The sequence below is a fragment of the Clarias gariepinus genome, chromosome 21, assembly GCF_024256425.1.
Source record: "Clarias gariepinus isolate MV-2021 ecotype Netherlands chromosome 21, CGAR_prim_01v2, whole genome shotgun sequence".
NCBI classification, from domain to species: domain Eukaryota; kingdom Metazoa; phylum Chordata; class Actinopteri; order Siluriformes; family Clariidae; genus Clarias; species Clarias gariepinus.
Window position 1 is genome coordinate 16331073 of NC_071120.1, and position 16540 is coordinate 16347612.

The window sequence follows — 16540 nt, forward strand, 5'->3', positions numbered from 1 at the left end:
TATGAATACAAATTTTGCATCTAAATATGTACATACACGTTTTTAATAAAAAAAAAATATGTTCAGATTTCTAACAAATATATGCAGTGGAAGTATTCTATATTAAATGTAATAATAATAATAATAATAATAATGAAATAAAAATAAAAAACTGTCCGAGTACTGATTTCACCCCAGAGTATGTACAGCAGTATACAATACACTAGCTAATGTACAGCATACTAATACTGGGTAGGAGCCCCCATTTGCTTTAAGGAAGCCTTGAATCGTTGTGGCAAAGAATCGAAAAGCTATTGAAAATATGTGTTTAAGGGACCAGTTTGAGATGACTTGAGTTTTGACATTCTGAAAGTTTCCTTTATTAGATTGGTAAGATGTGTTCATACAGTAAAGGGATGCAAATTTGCAGCAACTACACTTTGGGCTGTGGTATATGTTCCCCACACCATAACACAAACTCCACCAGCCTGATCTGTTAAAGGCATGTGAGTTCAAGGATTCATGGTGCTGATGTAAAATTCACTAAGCTGAGAACAGATGCAATGACCTCTAATCTTTCCCATGCAAAGACAGAGAGAATTCTACTTATCATCCCACTTGTCCTTCCTGCAAGAGGTGTGCTCACCTGTACTGTAAAATAAAAAGAAATGGAGACAGATTTTGATAAGCACCTTTGTACCAGCCAAAGAATTGAAATGAATAATGGATTTTTTTTCTGTGATAATTCAACAGAACATTATTGGTTTTAACATTGTTGTAAGGGTCATAACATTTGTATTAACATTTGTATTTTTTAAAGCCCATGTTTTTAATGTCATATGTTGACAACCATTAACCATTTTGAATATTAATTGATTTTTAATTCCCAAAGACTCCTAAGCTGGTTTACACAACTGATCATTTGTCTGAGACATCCTGTTTTTCTGGAAAAGTGGTATAGTTGCCTAACTCTTCTACAGCCAACCCATAGGTATGCTCGCACTCACAATTCAAAAATGCTAATCAGCCTACAATGCGTGTTGAACACATTTCACTCACACACAGTCAAGGTGAGATTCAAGCCCCCGACCCAGATGGCATGAGGCAACCACTAAGCCACAGTGCCATTTGTCTACAAATAACAGAACATATTGTGATATTATGTGATTTATAATCACACATGGTTGCTGTGAAATCTAACTTAGTTAGTAACTTATATGATTAGAATAGATAGTTAAATAGAGTTTACCTGAATGAAAAAAGTGTTATATGATCTAAATATAAATACATCTTGTTTATTGCAAGCTTCAGAACCTGTGACTGCCTAAGTTTGCATGATCTTTCTGTGCTTAGTGAGTTTCCTCTGGGTACACCAACCTGTGGTTTCCTCCCACAGTCCAAAGACATGCGGAGTAGGCTATTTGGCATTTCCAATTTGCCCATAGTCTGAGTGTGTGCTTGTCTGTGCTGTGATGAATTGGCACCCCATCCAGGGTGTACCCTGCTTATTGCCCAAAGTCCCCTGAAATAGGCTCCAGGATATGCGGTATAGAGAATAAGTGAGAGAGTAAGAGTAATTTTTTTATATATTTAAAATAAACACCCTACTGTATACAGCACATATTTTTCCGACTTGTGTAAGAGGAGTTGGTTTGCAGTTCACTTAGGATACACTACTTCCGTGAATGAATGAATGTGTGTAAAAGCACAAACTCATTATTCAAACATGGAAAAAATGTGGCACAGCTGTAACTAGAGGTTACCATCCACCAAAATATTCTTTTACTACTCATTCATGTAGCTTGTTCAGACTGAAGAAGAAGCTACTTGGATAGTCATGAAACATTTTGACCTAATAAGAAAGAAATCTAGTTGTTGTTTTTTGTGTCTCACATAGGTAAAAAAAAAAGAAAAAAAAAAGGGAATTTTCAGATAGGATCATACTGTATAACACCATTTGTTTATAATACTTAATGCTTCTAATCTCCTGATCCATTTTTTTTGTAAATATGCATACACATTTATATTATTATAAGATAAAAAGAAATACATTAGCAATACCATGTCCCTTTATGTAGTGTCTGTAACTCTTTTGAATTCAAATCTTTCAATGATCTTAAATGCCATTCAGATGAAACTCGGCCAATTTAGATTTTACGTGTAAAGACATAAAGCTGTAAAAGTGTATTATTCTAAAATGCAAAACTGTATTATTGCAACATGAATTTGACATGGTTACGGACAACTTACTGAAAAAAATCTTAATTTTTCATGGAATGTTTAAAATTCAGCAACAATTTTACAGGTCATATGCTACTAGGAGCTTACACCAATTTTAGTGCCAATACTCATAAAGAAATATGTATAATTTGCATTTTAAATGATTATTATTTGAAGCAAGACTGGTCATAAAATGGCCATTTTGGGGGGACATTTAAAATCATCTCTGCAAAATGGTTGAAGTTAGCAACTTAATATTTTTAAAGAGGCAAGATTGGTTAGCTTCATGTTGCATAAACTTCGGAAGTAACTTCTTTGACACAAACATTTTTCGTATTATACCTGTATGCATAACATAAACCAAATGTAACCAGTCCAATGTGTTTTGTCCATAAAAAAAAAGCAGTATTATGTTTTACATTTCACGAATTTCTGTTTTAAATATGATTTTTCTTGTGTTTAGCACATTGCGGAAATCCTCAGGCGTTCTCTAGGGAACCAAGTGAAGTCCTGCTGGCTTTAGTATTTTCCCAGCTTTAACAGACATGAAGAGCTGCTCCTTAGAGAACTACAGTAGTTGCATCAAGTTTAGGGGGAAAACACTACTGCATGTAGGACAGACAGTACACAAGGAACAGGGTCATGCCACCAGATGGTGAAGAAACTCTCCAGAAGATGGCGCTGTCAACTCTGTATGTAACTCTTTCAGGACGAGCTTAATCCTCTCTGCCTTACTCATACTGTATACAGAGGTGACAGCGGCTGAGTCCTGAATGTTTTCTTCTTGGGCGAATGTAGTGCACTCTTTCGTTCATGCAGGGCACTTAGCCAGGGCGTAGGGAGACATTTGGTAGTCAGGGACGTTTGCGCACAGAAGTGACAGCGGACTAATCCCAAATGTCAGGATACAGGACAGATAGTGCCCTGCGTAGGGCGGAGAGAGCGCTGCTTTAGCACTAGGTAGGGCGCGTATAAAGGGAGCGGGCAGTCGATTGGGCTCCAGCCGGCGTCGGTTTACCGCACTGAGAGGACGCTGGAGGAAGACCTTGCGCTCTTTTCTTTCCTTTTTTTCCTCTTTATATTTTTATAGACCTGTGTGTGTGTATGTTTACATTATAAGGTTTATTTGACGTTTTATTTTTCTTAATAACCAGAGGACATTTATATCTGTCTCTTTATCTATTTATACACATATTTTTTTCCGACTCGTGTAAGAGGAGTTGGTTTGCAGTTCACTTAGGATACACTCACTTCCCTGAATGAATGAATGAATGAATGAATGAATGAATGAAGGAATGAATGTGTGTAAAAGCCATGAGATGAAAGATGAGGAGAATGAAGGAGGATGTTTTAGGCGGTAATGATGAGCAGCTCGTCTCCACATCACTGGGGTTAGAGAGAAGATGCTGGATGCTGGATTATAGACCCGGTGGACTGGTGTAGCTTCTCCACTCGGGGTCGTCAGGCGTCCGTTTCATGCATTCACTCAGATCTCCAGACACACAGACAGGACATTGCGATAGGAAGTCCTTCGTGGACACTTAAAGCTCCGGAGCTGGAGGAAAATGTGTGGCGTTGGACTCGCCACCAGCACGCTTCTTTACAATGATGGGACCGCGCACTCAGCCACAGCCAGGTAACACACTGACGAGTGATAACACACACACACACACACACACATATGACCTCACACACCTCTCAGAGATACTGTACCTCACAGGTCATCTCCTGCACAGCTGGACACTGCATGTAACATTTGCTTGTTTTGTTATTATTATTATTATTATTATTATTATTATTATTGTTTTTGTTGTTATTGTTGATCTACACTTGAGACCTGCTTCAACTGAGCAATTGATGGTCAATGATCTTGCTCCAGGATTAACCAGTTTTGAACTCGAACCCTTTCAATAAGCCATAACCTCTTGGATGCAAGTGTCTCTGGGTGTGTTGATACGATTTAATCTCTTGTGAACCTGATAAAGTGTGTGTGTCGTAACAACCAGAGAGAGTCTTTTAAATTACTGTATAATTAGTTTGTACACAACGCATACACGTGTATGTATATATATAAACAAAATCTATCTATCTATCTATCTATCTATCTATCTATCTATATCTATATATATATATATATATATATATATATATAGAGAGAGAGAGAGAGAGAGAGAGAGATAGATAGATAGATAGATAGATAGATAGATAGATAGATAGATAGATAGATTTTTTTGTTCGAATGTTTTTGGAGTTGTTGAAGTAGTTTTTGGAGAACATCTGAATTGTTTCCTCTTTGGCCTGTATTAATCATTAATCATGTTTAGGATATATCTTTAACCTGGAAACATTATTTGTTTATTTAAAACAATATAAGAGTATATGTTGGACATTAAGAACAACTGATGTACCTTTAAACCTTTATTCTAAAAGATAATTGCATCCCAGTCGGCATGCAGTCTAGCACTCGGGTATCCTCTTGCAAAAAATACTGTAAATAAAAACAAGGAAAAGTACAAGATGGTTCTTTAATTTTTGAGCATATAGTTTTATTTAGTTTGCTATTTTTTTTGTTGTTGTTTTTTTAATAAACACGATTCAACTCAGCATGAATTGGATAAAGAAACAGACCTCTCAGAGATGGGATCTAAGCTCAGAATGTCACGACTCACTTTAAGGGCTGGCACGTCTAAGTCTTATCAACACCCCTGGCAAGTGTTTCCCTAGTTAACTGTGGATGTCTTATAAAAGGTGATAAACCGCCAATTATACGCAAATTGTGCAAATAACCTAATATTTGTTTAGTGCACTGTGACTGCAGTTGTGAATGCTTTATGTATCATTTAGCATTTTTCAATTATCAGCTGTTTCTCCCTTCTGGCATCTTTCCTTCTCATTTATTAAAACACACTGCAGAAGGATTACCGCTTCCAAATGAAAAAATATAACAGCCTCTGTGGTACTTCCAAATGCTATCCAATATACTTTTTAAAAAAATTAAACCCATTTATCTGATTGCTGACACTTTAATATTTTAGTGATTTTCTGTACCAAAGCGTAAAGACTATCCACACAAAGTCTTCACCAATAAATTGCTCTTTTGTTTACACCTCTGCTATTAAAGACACCCTGCACCCACGTCTAACCTTTGCACACTTTATACACAAACACAGATACACACATATACAGTACCTCAGGGCACTCAAAGGAGAACATGCAGCATCAAGCATGTATACTTGATATTACAGAGGACCTACTTTGCTGCAGTGTACCCTTTTGCCACATGAACAGCAAAATAACAATGAGAATTAGTCTTCAGATATCCTGTTTGGTCCTAAGGTGTAATTTCAGACTGTTCCCTGTAAATGGTCTATTAAACATGCTTTTAGAAATGACCTGTAATTATGTAAAAGGCAGGCTGTCTGTTAAAGTGTATCTGAAGGTGCTGCTTAGGAGATATACCAGGATGCTGCTCAGACGTAATTGCTGGTGATTCACCGACTTCACATTTGAATAGGCAGAGATGGAAATTACCACGCATCACACCATGTACCTCCAATGAAAATTGGTTTAACACTGACTAAATGTGGAAAAAAGCTCTTAAAAGGATCTACTTGGATTTTTTATAATAATGTCAGTTGTTCATTCATAAAACAATGTCTGAATGAACTGTCTTTTTATGGAAGTCAATAATGATTCTCTTCTGTTTTCAGAGGTGAGTATGACTCCACCACAGCGCCCATCCAACCCTGGTGACAGGTACGCACTTCACTTCTAATGGTTTGCATGGGTTCTACATTGACATATCAGTATACGTTCGTGAGCAGCCATCTGAAAAGGAGCTTTTCATAATATCATTAAACAGTTGTGCTATATTCATTAAAGCTTTTTTTCCTTAAGTGCTTATGTGCACTGCATCAGACCATTTATAGAAATCTGAATTTATCCTTATTAGCGATGCACAAGTGAGCGTTTTCTGTTCATGCAATAAACCGGAAAAGAGCAGGACGCTATAGCAACATATTTACAAATTCTGCACCTCATATGTTACCTTCAGACACTGCCAGTTCCTGCTGTTTATAATTTACCAGTGGTTTCCTCAGGCGGATGCTTTACAACTGTATCTCTGGTGCTGCTGGAATTTATGTTTTTTTTTTTGTTCTGCCAGGCCGCCTGCTGAAACGGTTAAGAAGAACAGTGTCGGTAACACTGGACTGATTCTGGACAGCTCGACGCTGAAGATGGCAGATGTGGACTCAGAGGTTCCTCCTCTCCCACCGCGCTACCGTTTCAGAGACCTGCTTTTGGGGGATCAGTCATTTCAGAATGACGACAGGTAAAAGCGTTTGTACAGATCGTACTTGGTGTACTGTTTTAATAAAGCATGTATGATGCCTGGGTAAGCACAAGCATTCCTAACACATTTTCCTGGGAATTTGACAGTGTTTGATGGAACAACTTGTTGAAGGAACAGTGCAACACACTGTTTTATGTGTATACAGTTTTTTGTAAGACTTTATAATATTTCAGTGATATTACTTTGTGAGTGCCTATATTCTGCATGTTTAACAAGTGAACATTAGTTGCATACAGATTTTGTAAACCAATGCTGGTAGGCAAGACTTTGTCTTTGTTTTGAAAACCTTGAATGTTTATAATTTTATCTTTATCTTTTAACCAATTAGTTACTGACACTAAAGTTCCTTTTCTGTCATATTGGCTGCATATTTTTGTATAAGGTTATTATGGTAAAGACCATTCGTTAATATGATAGGATTGCAGTATATTCTACATACGGCCACCTGTAAAGGTGTCTAAGTGAGCTGTAAGTAAATAAAAATGACTCTAACTAAGCATTTAAATGTGCTGTTAAGACCCAAGCACTATCACATTTTTTAATTTGTGCAGTTGGCCTTAGAATAAACAAAGAATTGCGCATTGCCATGAAAGAATATGTCTTTTTACAAGCATCAGATACAGCTGTTTACACACACCACACAGTGCATGCGCACACACACACACACACACATCAGTTTTGTGCAGTTAAATCTGGTCACATGCTCAGTGTGCTGCTCATTGTGTAGAAAGAAATGTGTGCTGGGGAGCTGTCCTCAGCTTTGGTGCTGAAACAACAGTGTTGTGAAAGAGAGAAATTGTACAAGGCGTCAAGGCTGAATAGATCAGGGTTTAAATATCACTGCAAGGCTTGCTGAATGACTCAATCTTTTATAATACATTCAAGGCTATCTTCTGTCCAAATCTTTTTCTTTTTTCTGACTTATTTCAATGACAAGAAGTTGCTGTCTATAATTATGCGCTTTGAATTTCAAGTGAAGGTTTCATATTGCTTACATTTCTTACAGTGAGGCAACATCTTTTGTACAATTTAGCTTGAAGGGGAAATATGTAGGACTTTATATGACATTTGTTTCTGTTTATGGCTTTGACACTTGGTCACAGTGGTGTGTGCAGTCTGGTGCTATTTAAAACTTATTGTTAGGGTAAAAAGATACAATAACAGAAATTCAATTTAAAGAATGAAACATATTACTATAATGTTGTAAAAGTGCACACATTGTTGTATCTTTCAAAAGGTGAAAGTGTTAGTTATTAGGCAAAGGCACAGCAATGAAAAATCCCCTTATAACAAAAAAGTGGTGGACAAAAATATTAAGACAGCATATGCCATGAATTATAGTTCTGCTTGTGCACAAAACAGGTGATGCTACTAATTAGTTCTCACCTATCTGGCTGAACAGTGTTACTGTAATTAGAATCAGTTTGTTGAGTTATATGGATTAAACAAATATGTGATTTTTATTTTCTCAAGACAGGGTGTCCACCTTTGCACAAAAATAGCTAAAACTAGCTAAAACTAATTCGCAAGTAAATTGTAAATTTTGTTAGAAAATGTTAGATGTCTTTTTGATTATATGCCCAGCCAGATATAACAGGTCTTCATATTAAATATTGATGGTTGTATGGCAATTTCATTGCATAAAAAAACAAATCATTCTTACTGTCCTGGTTGTCACATAAAAAAAAATAATCAGAATGTCATTAAAACATTGAATTTTACATTTGTCTCAGTATGTTTGGCCTATGCTTTACTGTAAGTGCCTGCAATAATGTTTGAAGGAAAAAAATGGTGGTAGTTCTTTCCTAAAAGGTAGGAAACCTTGCCTGTAATCTCCTCAACATCTGACATATGCAACATCTAAATAAACCGAAGGCATTTCGGTGCTGCTATGAACAAAAGAAATATGTTCAGAGAAAAAAGAAAAAGGATAAGGATTTTATTTAATAATAAAAATGTGCCATCAACTATTAAATTGGAGGGTGGATGTACAGGTACGTATTACACATTTGGGTGGTGTGATACTGGTGCATGAAACACTGCATGTGTAGAATAAATAGAATAGAAAAGAATAGAATAGAATAATGCATTCCCAGAATTACTAGCAAATTCTGTAAACAAATGTGAGATAAACAAAAAAAAAAGTCTAAAAATGTACTTCTACATCAGGACAGTGATCCAAAACATGCCTCAGAAGCCACCAACAAAGAAATTCAAGCTGAAGGTTTTAAAATGGCTCTCACGGTCCCCTGAGTGTCCCTTATTGACAATCTGTGCAGTTTAAGAATGTCTTCGTATATGAATGATATTCTCTGCAAGGAAAGAAAATGTGGGTTAAAGTTAAAAAAACAAGGAATAGTCTTCTATCTGGCTGCTGCAATCAACCTAAGAGATGTTACTAGTTTCTGACTTTATAGAGCACGAAAACCATCCTTCAGCGCTAACATTTGCCAAGATTTTTTCCTGATTTCCTGATTAATAAATAGTTCAATCTTTGTGTCCTCAATCCAGCTTACGGTCTAAGAGTTCTTCTGGTGTTTTCTGGCGAACTCCCAGCAGGCTGTCACATGCCTTTTAGTGAGGAATGGCTTCTATCTAGCCACTGTACCATAGAGACCTGACTGATGGAGTGCTGCAAAGATGGTTGTCTTTTTGTAAGCTTTCCCATCCCCACAAGGCAACTCAGGCTCTTTTTTATAGCCCCTATAGGGCTATTGGTTACTAGGTATGTGAATCACCAAGAACCTCCTGATACAATATTATCACGATAAGTGCCAATTCAATTTGTATTACAATTTGATTTTGTTTTTCAGATTTTGTTTCAGTTTTAAACAAACTTAGGAAATAATTTGCTTCTACCACACAGGATGCTGTGCTGTGTGAATTGTTTAGAGTGCACCACCTGCCAGACTATAGAGAAAAGGCAACACTTTACCACTTCATATAATGCATATATAATAAAAATGTATTTTAAAGTATAATTTTTTGAGTTGGTATGGCCACACATAAGAATCAGGATACATAACTGAATTTATTTTTTGCCTTATCTATTGTTACCTATTTGACTGTGTGGCCAGATCAGGTAAGACTGTTGGTTGTTCCAAATCTCTTTCATTTGAGAATGATGGAGGCTACCGTGTTCAGGTGTAGAAGTATCTCATGGAGCATTGATTAGAGTAGGATGCGTTAGAGCTCAATTGCAAGTGTCATAACAATGCAAAAATTAACCAAATATTACAAAAACCTATTTTTTGTTTGTTGTTGTGGAGTATTGTGTGTAGTATGATGAGGAAAAAAGAAGATTTTATGAGAGAACTAGTGCAACAAACTAGTCACAACACCCATTGTGTTCTCACCTGTTCCTAATTGTTACACACCATATATAAGAAGACTGTACTGTAAACGCTGCTGCAGCATAAAGTAACCTTTAGCATGCTCTTGTTTGAATTCACCAAGTCTTTGATTTGTGTTTTAATGTTTTGATTTTGATCCCAGTGACTAAACTTTTTGCCCTGAATTTGTTACTGTTTGCGCATCTCCTGACCTGGCCTGATTTTGGACCTTGGCACTGGAATACTGTATTGGACTTATCCCTGCTTTAATGTGCTTTTTTTATTCAAACTTGCATCTTTCTCCCACTTTAATTTCCCTAAAAGATTTGAATCCATTTAAAGATGAGTGTGAAAAATGAAATGTGGAAAAGCTTAAAGAGTCTCCAAACATTCTGTTGGCACTGTAACGAAACGAACTCATAAATAAACCAACAACGTATTCAACCAACCAAACAGTTATTTTACACTGGCCAGTTAGCTTGTTTAAGCTAAGCTCTCTAATTTCACAGACAGTAATTTAAGGAGGCAATTTTTGGTTCTGTTTCCAAAAATTATCTTTTTTTTTTTAATTTTATTTGTCACACTACAATAATCCCTCCAGTGTGGATGAAATAAAAATGGCCCCAAATTCCTCCATAGCGACGTGAAAGACTCATTGCCAGTTATTGCAAAATTTGATTGCAGCTGTTGTTGCCATGGGTGGCACAACCAGTTATTAGGTTTAGGGGCAATTACTTTTTCACAGAAGGCCTGGCAGAGTTAGACAGCGTTTTCCCCTTAATAAACGAAATTATCCTTTAAAAACTGCACTTTTTATTTACTCTGGTTATCTTTGTGAAGTATTAAAAGGTGTTTGATGATCTGAATCATTTAGATGTAACAAATATGCAAAAAAATATAAAAAAAATAAAATCAGGATGGGGCAAATACTTTTTCAGAGCATTGTAGGTCTGTGGTATCTATTTTACTGAACTCTGCTGTTTTACAACTCATAAAGTGTGTGTGCGTGTGCGTGTGTGTGTGTGTGTGTGTGTGTGTGTGTGTGTGTTTTATGGGCATTTTTAATGTAAAGAAGTATTTCTAATGTAATCGACTCCTGTGTCGGGTGTGTATGCATTGAGTAGATTGGCACTGTGTCCAGGGTGTCCCCTGTCTTGTGTCCCATGTACCCTGGGAGAGGCTCCAGTCTCCCCTGTGAATCTGTATACATGATACAGTGATATAGACAATGATGACTTTAACATGCTCTGCTTGTTACTGCACCTTGTGCACTGCAACTGTGTATCTGCTGTAATGGAAAGGTGTATGAATTTTGTCATTTTCAAGAAATCTAAACTAAAATTCTTTTTGATGATTTGGAGAAGCTTGCTCCTAATAGTTTTATCTTGGTACAGCTCAGATGGCTTAATAAAGTGCATATTACTTTCTTTTTGCTTCTGGCTTTCCTCCGGTTCGCAGAAAAGTTGTCTAGAAAAGTAGATAAAGGAAAACCACCAAAATGACTTACAAACTTTACAGAAGATGATTTTAGCAATACTGATTAAAAAAATGTGTAGGGTAAATGCTCACTTCTGACTGGTCAAAAAGTATAGGTTTTTTTTTTCTGTTGGCTTTTGGCATTGTGGTTATGAAGACATTTTCCACTTGCAGCTGAAGAAACAGTCCATTGTTCGTGTGTGTGGGATTCTTTAAAAAAAATCTCTCCCACGCTGGTCCTGCACTGCATGTCCTGCGAGCTGGGCAAAACTGACCTTGTGATCGGTTCTCTAGACCTCACCACCTTCTGCAGCACTTTGTGATCCTCAACGCTGCAGTTCTTGTACCAGGTGATGATATTTCCAGTGAGGGGTTTTCCTATAGCTATGTTGGACAATAATGCTTTTATAAATGTTTTACCTTCTGTTATATAGTGGAAGTGGATTCATATAGTGAAAACACCATTCCATATATGAAGATTCAAGCATGTTTTGATTGAGTTTTTGTTAGGAAGAAGAAGAAGAATTTCTTGACAATGCTATGCTGTAAGAATCATTGTGTGGAATCATGTTCTGCCTGCAAAATGTTGATTTCTTTTGGGTACCCCAAATGAATGCAAAAAACCCTTGACCTCTATCTAATAGGTATGTTAATATAAATAAAAAGCAGGTGTTTTTTTTCTTCAACTGAAGTAGAAATGTATATAAAAGACTTTTACTTGAGGCAGCACGGTAGCTTAGTGATTAGCACTATTGTCTTGCACCGCCAGGGTCCTGGTTGGGTATGTGGGGTTTGCATGTACCCGTGCTCGGTGGGTTTCCTTCGTGTGCTTCGGTTTCCTTCCACAGTCCTAAGACATGCAGGTTAGGCTAATTGGAGTTTCCAAATGTGTCTGTAGTGTTTGAATGAGCATGTGTGGGTACAGTATGTGTGCCCTGTGCTGGATTCACACCCTGTCCAGGTTGTACCCTGCCTCGTACACTAAGTCTCATGGGATACTTAGCGCTACAGGATAAAGCAGTTTGTTATTCCTTCTATATTTGATTTCTTTCAAATTTACAATTGATCATTTATTAAATGATCAATTGTAATGGTCTTGTTCACGTCCTAAACTGAAATTCCAAAAATACTGTAAAGCCTGCTTTTTAAATTGAATGATAAGTCAAAGCTGTATAAAAACAGACTTGTTTAATGCTCTCATGTGATTACTGAAATAGACGTTAGTTTCACAGTCCTGTTTATATCTGAGAGCATTGTTTCTCGCCACTGTAACAGGGTGACTAGTGATAAGGGGATGGCATTGTTATCTGCAAGACCACACGCACACGCACATACACACACAATGAAGATATTGCCCTCAGTTGTATGTTAAATCAAACCTGCCGTTATCCCGCCTCTGCTTTGAAGTAAATGAATAATGTCTTAAAATAGGTGGTAAGATAAAAGGGTTCGATTTTCTCTCCAGAGACATAAATCAGTTTGAAGCTCTGTGTTAAAGCACTGTAATGTGACATTTCAGACAAAAGCAACCCAAATTAAAAGAAGGGGAAAAAATTGAAAAAAGGAGAGCACATACGGTACGGTATTACTCAGGAATTGTGCATTTTTATACGAAGCTGCGATGCACGTCTGTGTCTTGTGTGCATGTGTCTGAAAGTGCCTTTTGTAATGTATAACCTGGGGGAGTTTAATATAAATACTGTAACTTGCTTTGTTGGGGCTTTTCTGAACCTCAAGGTCAAAAAAGGCAATTTAGATAAACACAACGTAAGCAACATCACTACTCAAACGCAGAAAGGCAAACCAGGTCGCAAGTGGAAAACTGTGAGAATCAGGAAGGCAGTCAGGGGTTGAGAGTGGCTTCTGAGCAAGCAGGTAAACACTGGGACTGTTTATACAAGCTGTGATTAGGTCTGTGGGATCTCTAACAAAACACTATATTGTGCCTATAAATTGTTTTTTTTTAGGTTTTACCCGGAGACCCTGAAAACTCATTTAAAAATGTCCTTCTCACAAAAATCTCATTGATTACACGTGTTCATTTTTTAAAAACGTCCTTGGCTGTCTGAACTACTCGGAGAGACATGTTGTTATAGAAAATGAATTTACCAACCGAACTCAGCAGTACTGAGAAGACAAAGTAGACAAATCAGGTAATCATCTCTCGGAGGGAAGGCAAAATAGAATCCTTTAATCCTAGAATCCTTAGCATGTGGTGATATTACCACTCAATTCAATTCAGTTTTATTTGTATAGCGCTTTTAACAATTGTCATTATGGAAGTTTGTATGAAATGTAAATGTATCAATCAAAATGCCCAGATTGTCCCAGATACTCTCCACTATACACTCCACAATGTACAGTATCACCAAGGAGAAATGCAGTGAAGTAGAAAGTACAGATGTTTGTGTGTCCTCTAATAAAACTAGATAACTAGATAAAGTCCAGATATGTGAAAACTATATTACACAATAATGAAATAAACATACTTAATATACTTTCACTGACATTAGACTATATTGTAAAATGCCGTATGGTTTATTAAGATAACTGAGTGAGACTGTGAGCCACTATCTGTCACAGATAGATATAGGACTTTATTCTTTTAAGCGCCGATTTGAATTGAATTGAATCAGCTACATATCCGCATCTTGTACAGTAGGTTAAGTGGGTTAGAATGTGCACCTAGCCACTAAATATAATGTGTGTGTATAGTGTTCATGTACTTATTGTTTGTACTTGTTGTATTCCCATCATCAAGAGATCATGCATGCTGTATAAGCACACCTTATACTGTATATCTAGGTTTTTCAACATGAAGCAAAATGGTAGCTATGGAAAATGCAAATGCGGCTGAGTGTTAGATTTGTGCTAACAGCCTGGCGTCTGGAGAATATCATTTAGTCAGATAATATATACTGTGGCAGTCTAGCCTATCACTTGTTTAGGCTGCAGGCAAATCCAATTTGTTTCACAAATCTGATCTTTATGACTGACTGTCCATACTATTATTTGAAAGTGATCTGTTCAGGTTGCTGTGGTAACGACACCAGAGGCGGGGGTAGATTCTAACATTGTGACCACAAATGCTGGTGACCTAAAACAACAAACAGATAACAACAAGACAGTTACCAAACAGTGCTACCAGCCACTTTACTATTATTCTTCATTTCCATTTCTACAGATCTTTAAACATCTTCAAACCCCCTTCTTTACCCATGGATCTATGTCCATACCTTGTGATTGTGTGATGTAGCGAGTGATGTAATGGGCAGTTTGAAATCAGATTTGAGTTGGTAGAATGTCCTGACTGAGACACATCTTTAAAAATCCCATCAGATATGAATCTGCCTTTGGATGTGGTTCAAACTGGCATTGCAAAAATCACATTCAGTGTGGGGGTCCCCCATTACTTTCCCAAATCTTAATAATGCAATTTAGACGATAAGTGATATTTTTTTTTCTTTAGTTTTTTTTGTTTTCTGCTCAGACTAAATGAACGCAATCTGATTTCGAACTGATTTCAACTTGATTCTGAACAAATCTTAACAGTAGACACATCAGACCTTAGTGTAGAGCTGCGCGATTAATCGTTACTATCGTTAAATTCAAATTTATGGTTTATGTCGATATTGAAAAATTAAAATCGATTTTACAGTGTCACTTTGGTACGGCACCGCGAGCTTCCATAGTTCAAAACCCAGTGTTAAATTTGTCTGTAGTTTGTGCCAACTAAAGAAAGCAGCACAACTACAGTAATTTAGTCAAACTTATTTGAGTTGTATTTGGCTCTGCGAGCTAAACAAAACAAGCGGTTTAAATCCAGGAGAAAACAGTGACCACATTTTCCCACTGTATCCCATGTTATATGAGGGGCCTCGATGGAAAAATATTTACTGATGTTGTGGCGTGTTAAATCACTAAAGACAATATGCCCAAATACACAGTTAAAAAAAAAACATAAAAAATGCTGTCAGACACCCATTTGATTTTATTTAGTATGTAAGTTTCATGTGGTTTACAAAATTGTGCAAGTTATTTTAAATTATATTATATATATATATATATATATATATATATATATATATATATATATATACACACTTAAATGTTTAAATGTTTAAGTGATATATATATATATATATATATATATATATATATATATATATATATATATATATATATATATATATATATATATAATTTATTTATTTATTATACCAATCCCTCATATTTTGCTAGAATAACCAGAACATAAAGACTGGTGAAAGTTTACACTTTATTTACTCCCCCAAAAACAGTATGTATGTTGTACTGATTACTGTTGTCCTAAAACAACAAGAAAACCTGTTCGTAAAAGCAAGTTTGCACTTTTAGTCCAAAAAGCAGTTCGTGTTCATTTATATTGTTTTGCTTAAATAAACAATAAAAAACCTATATCGTCTGTTTTTTTCTTCTTTTTTTCATTTAAGGCAAATAATCATTTTAAAATGGAGAGTTCTAAGGTCTTAAAAAAAATTCAGATTCAATTCATGGAGCATATCGCCCAGCTCTACCCTGAAGTAATTGTAAGTTTGTAGAATAAAACAGTTTAAAGCAGCAATCCAAACTGTAGGCAGAATCAAGGTGAGTAACAGGCAAAGGGTCAGTCGATGTATAAATAGACAAACCAGGACACAATCCAAACAGAATGTCACCACACAGGTGCGCGGTGTAGTCCAGGAGATACAAATAGTCTCTACATAGCGATGCCAGCGTGCTTACGCCTCGACAGGCGTGTTGCAATAGAAGCCACAATCCTCAGCGAAATCTACAGCAGATTCTGATAATGACATGACACTTAAAAATCCTTTGCCCCACCTTTCACATAATAAACTGTAAGTACAGTGTGTGTGTGCATACTGCATCTATGTGTGTGTTTTGAACTGCTTTAACAGTGTTACAAAAGCTGAAGATCAACAAATAGATTTGTCATTCGGTGCCAGCAGATGCCACCTGTGTACTGGAAGGAGAAAGGGATAGAATGAAATGAATAGTAAGTTGCACTGAAATCACTGAATCATTCTATAGACAAATATATACATATTGGAACAGAGGTAGATCTTCATTGGGGTTTTTTTTCTCAGAATTTGTGAGCCATTTCTCTTGTTACCTGAGTCATTTTTCAGTACAGTGTTCG

At 36.5% G+C, this 16540-nt stretch overlaps 1 protein-coding gene across 3 annotated transcripts in view; it reads left to right on the top strand.

Moving 5' to 3' along the window:
* Positions 1–3517: 3517 nt before the first annotated feature.
* kcnt1b (potassium sodium-activated channel subfamily T member 1b) overlaps positions 3518–16540 on the top strand; it is a 108497-nt gene continuing 95474 nt past the window's right edge. For 2 of the 3 annotated variants that reach the window (XM_053480839.1, XM_053480841.1), the window contains exons 1-3: positions 3518–3835; positions 5910–5955; positions 6365–6532. In XM_053480839.1, coding sequence (XP_053336814.1) covers positions 3805–3835; positions 5910–5955; positions 6365–6532 — 245 coding nt within the window. In that variant the 5' untranslated portion in view covers positions 3518–3804. The remainder of the gene's footprint in view (positions 3836–5909; positions 5956–6364; positions 6533–16540) is intronic. The other variant, XM_053480844.1, reaches the window with a different exon arrangement.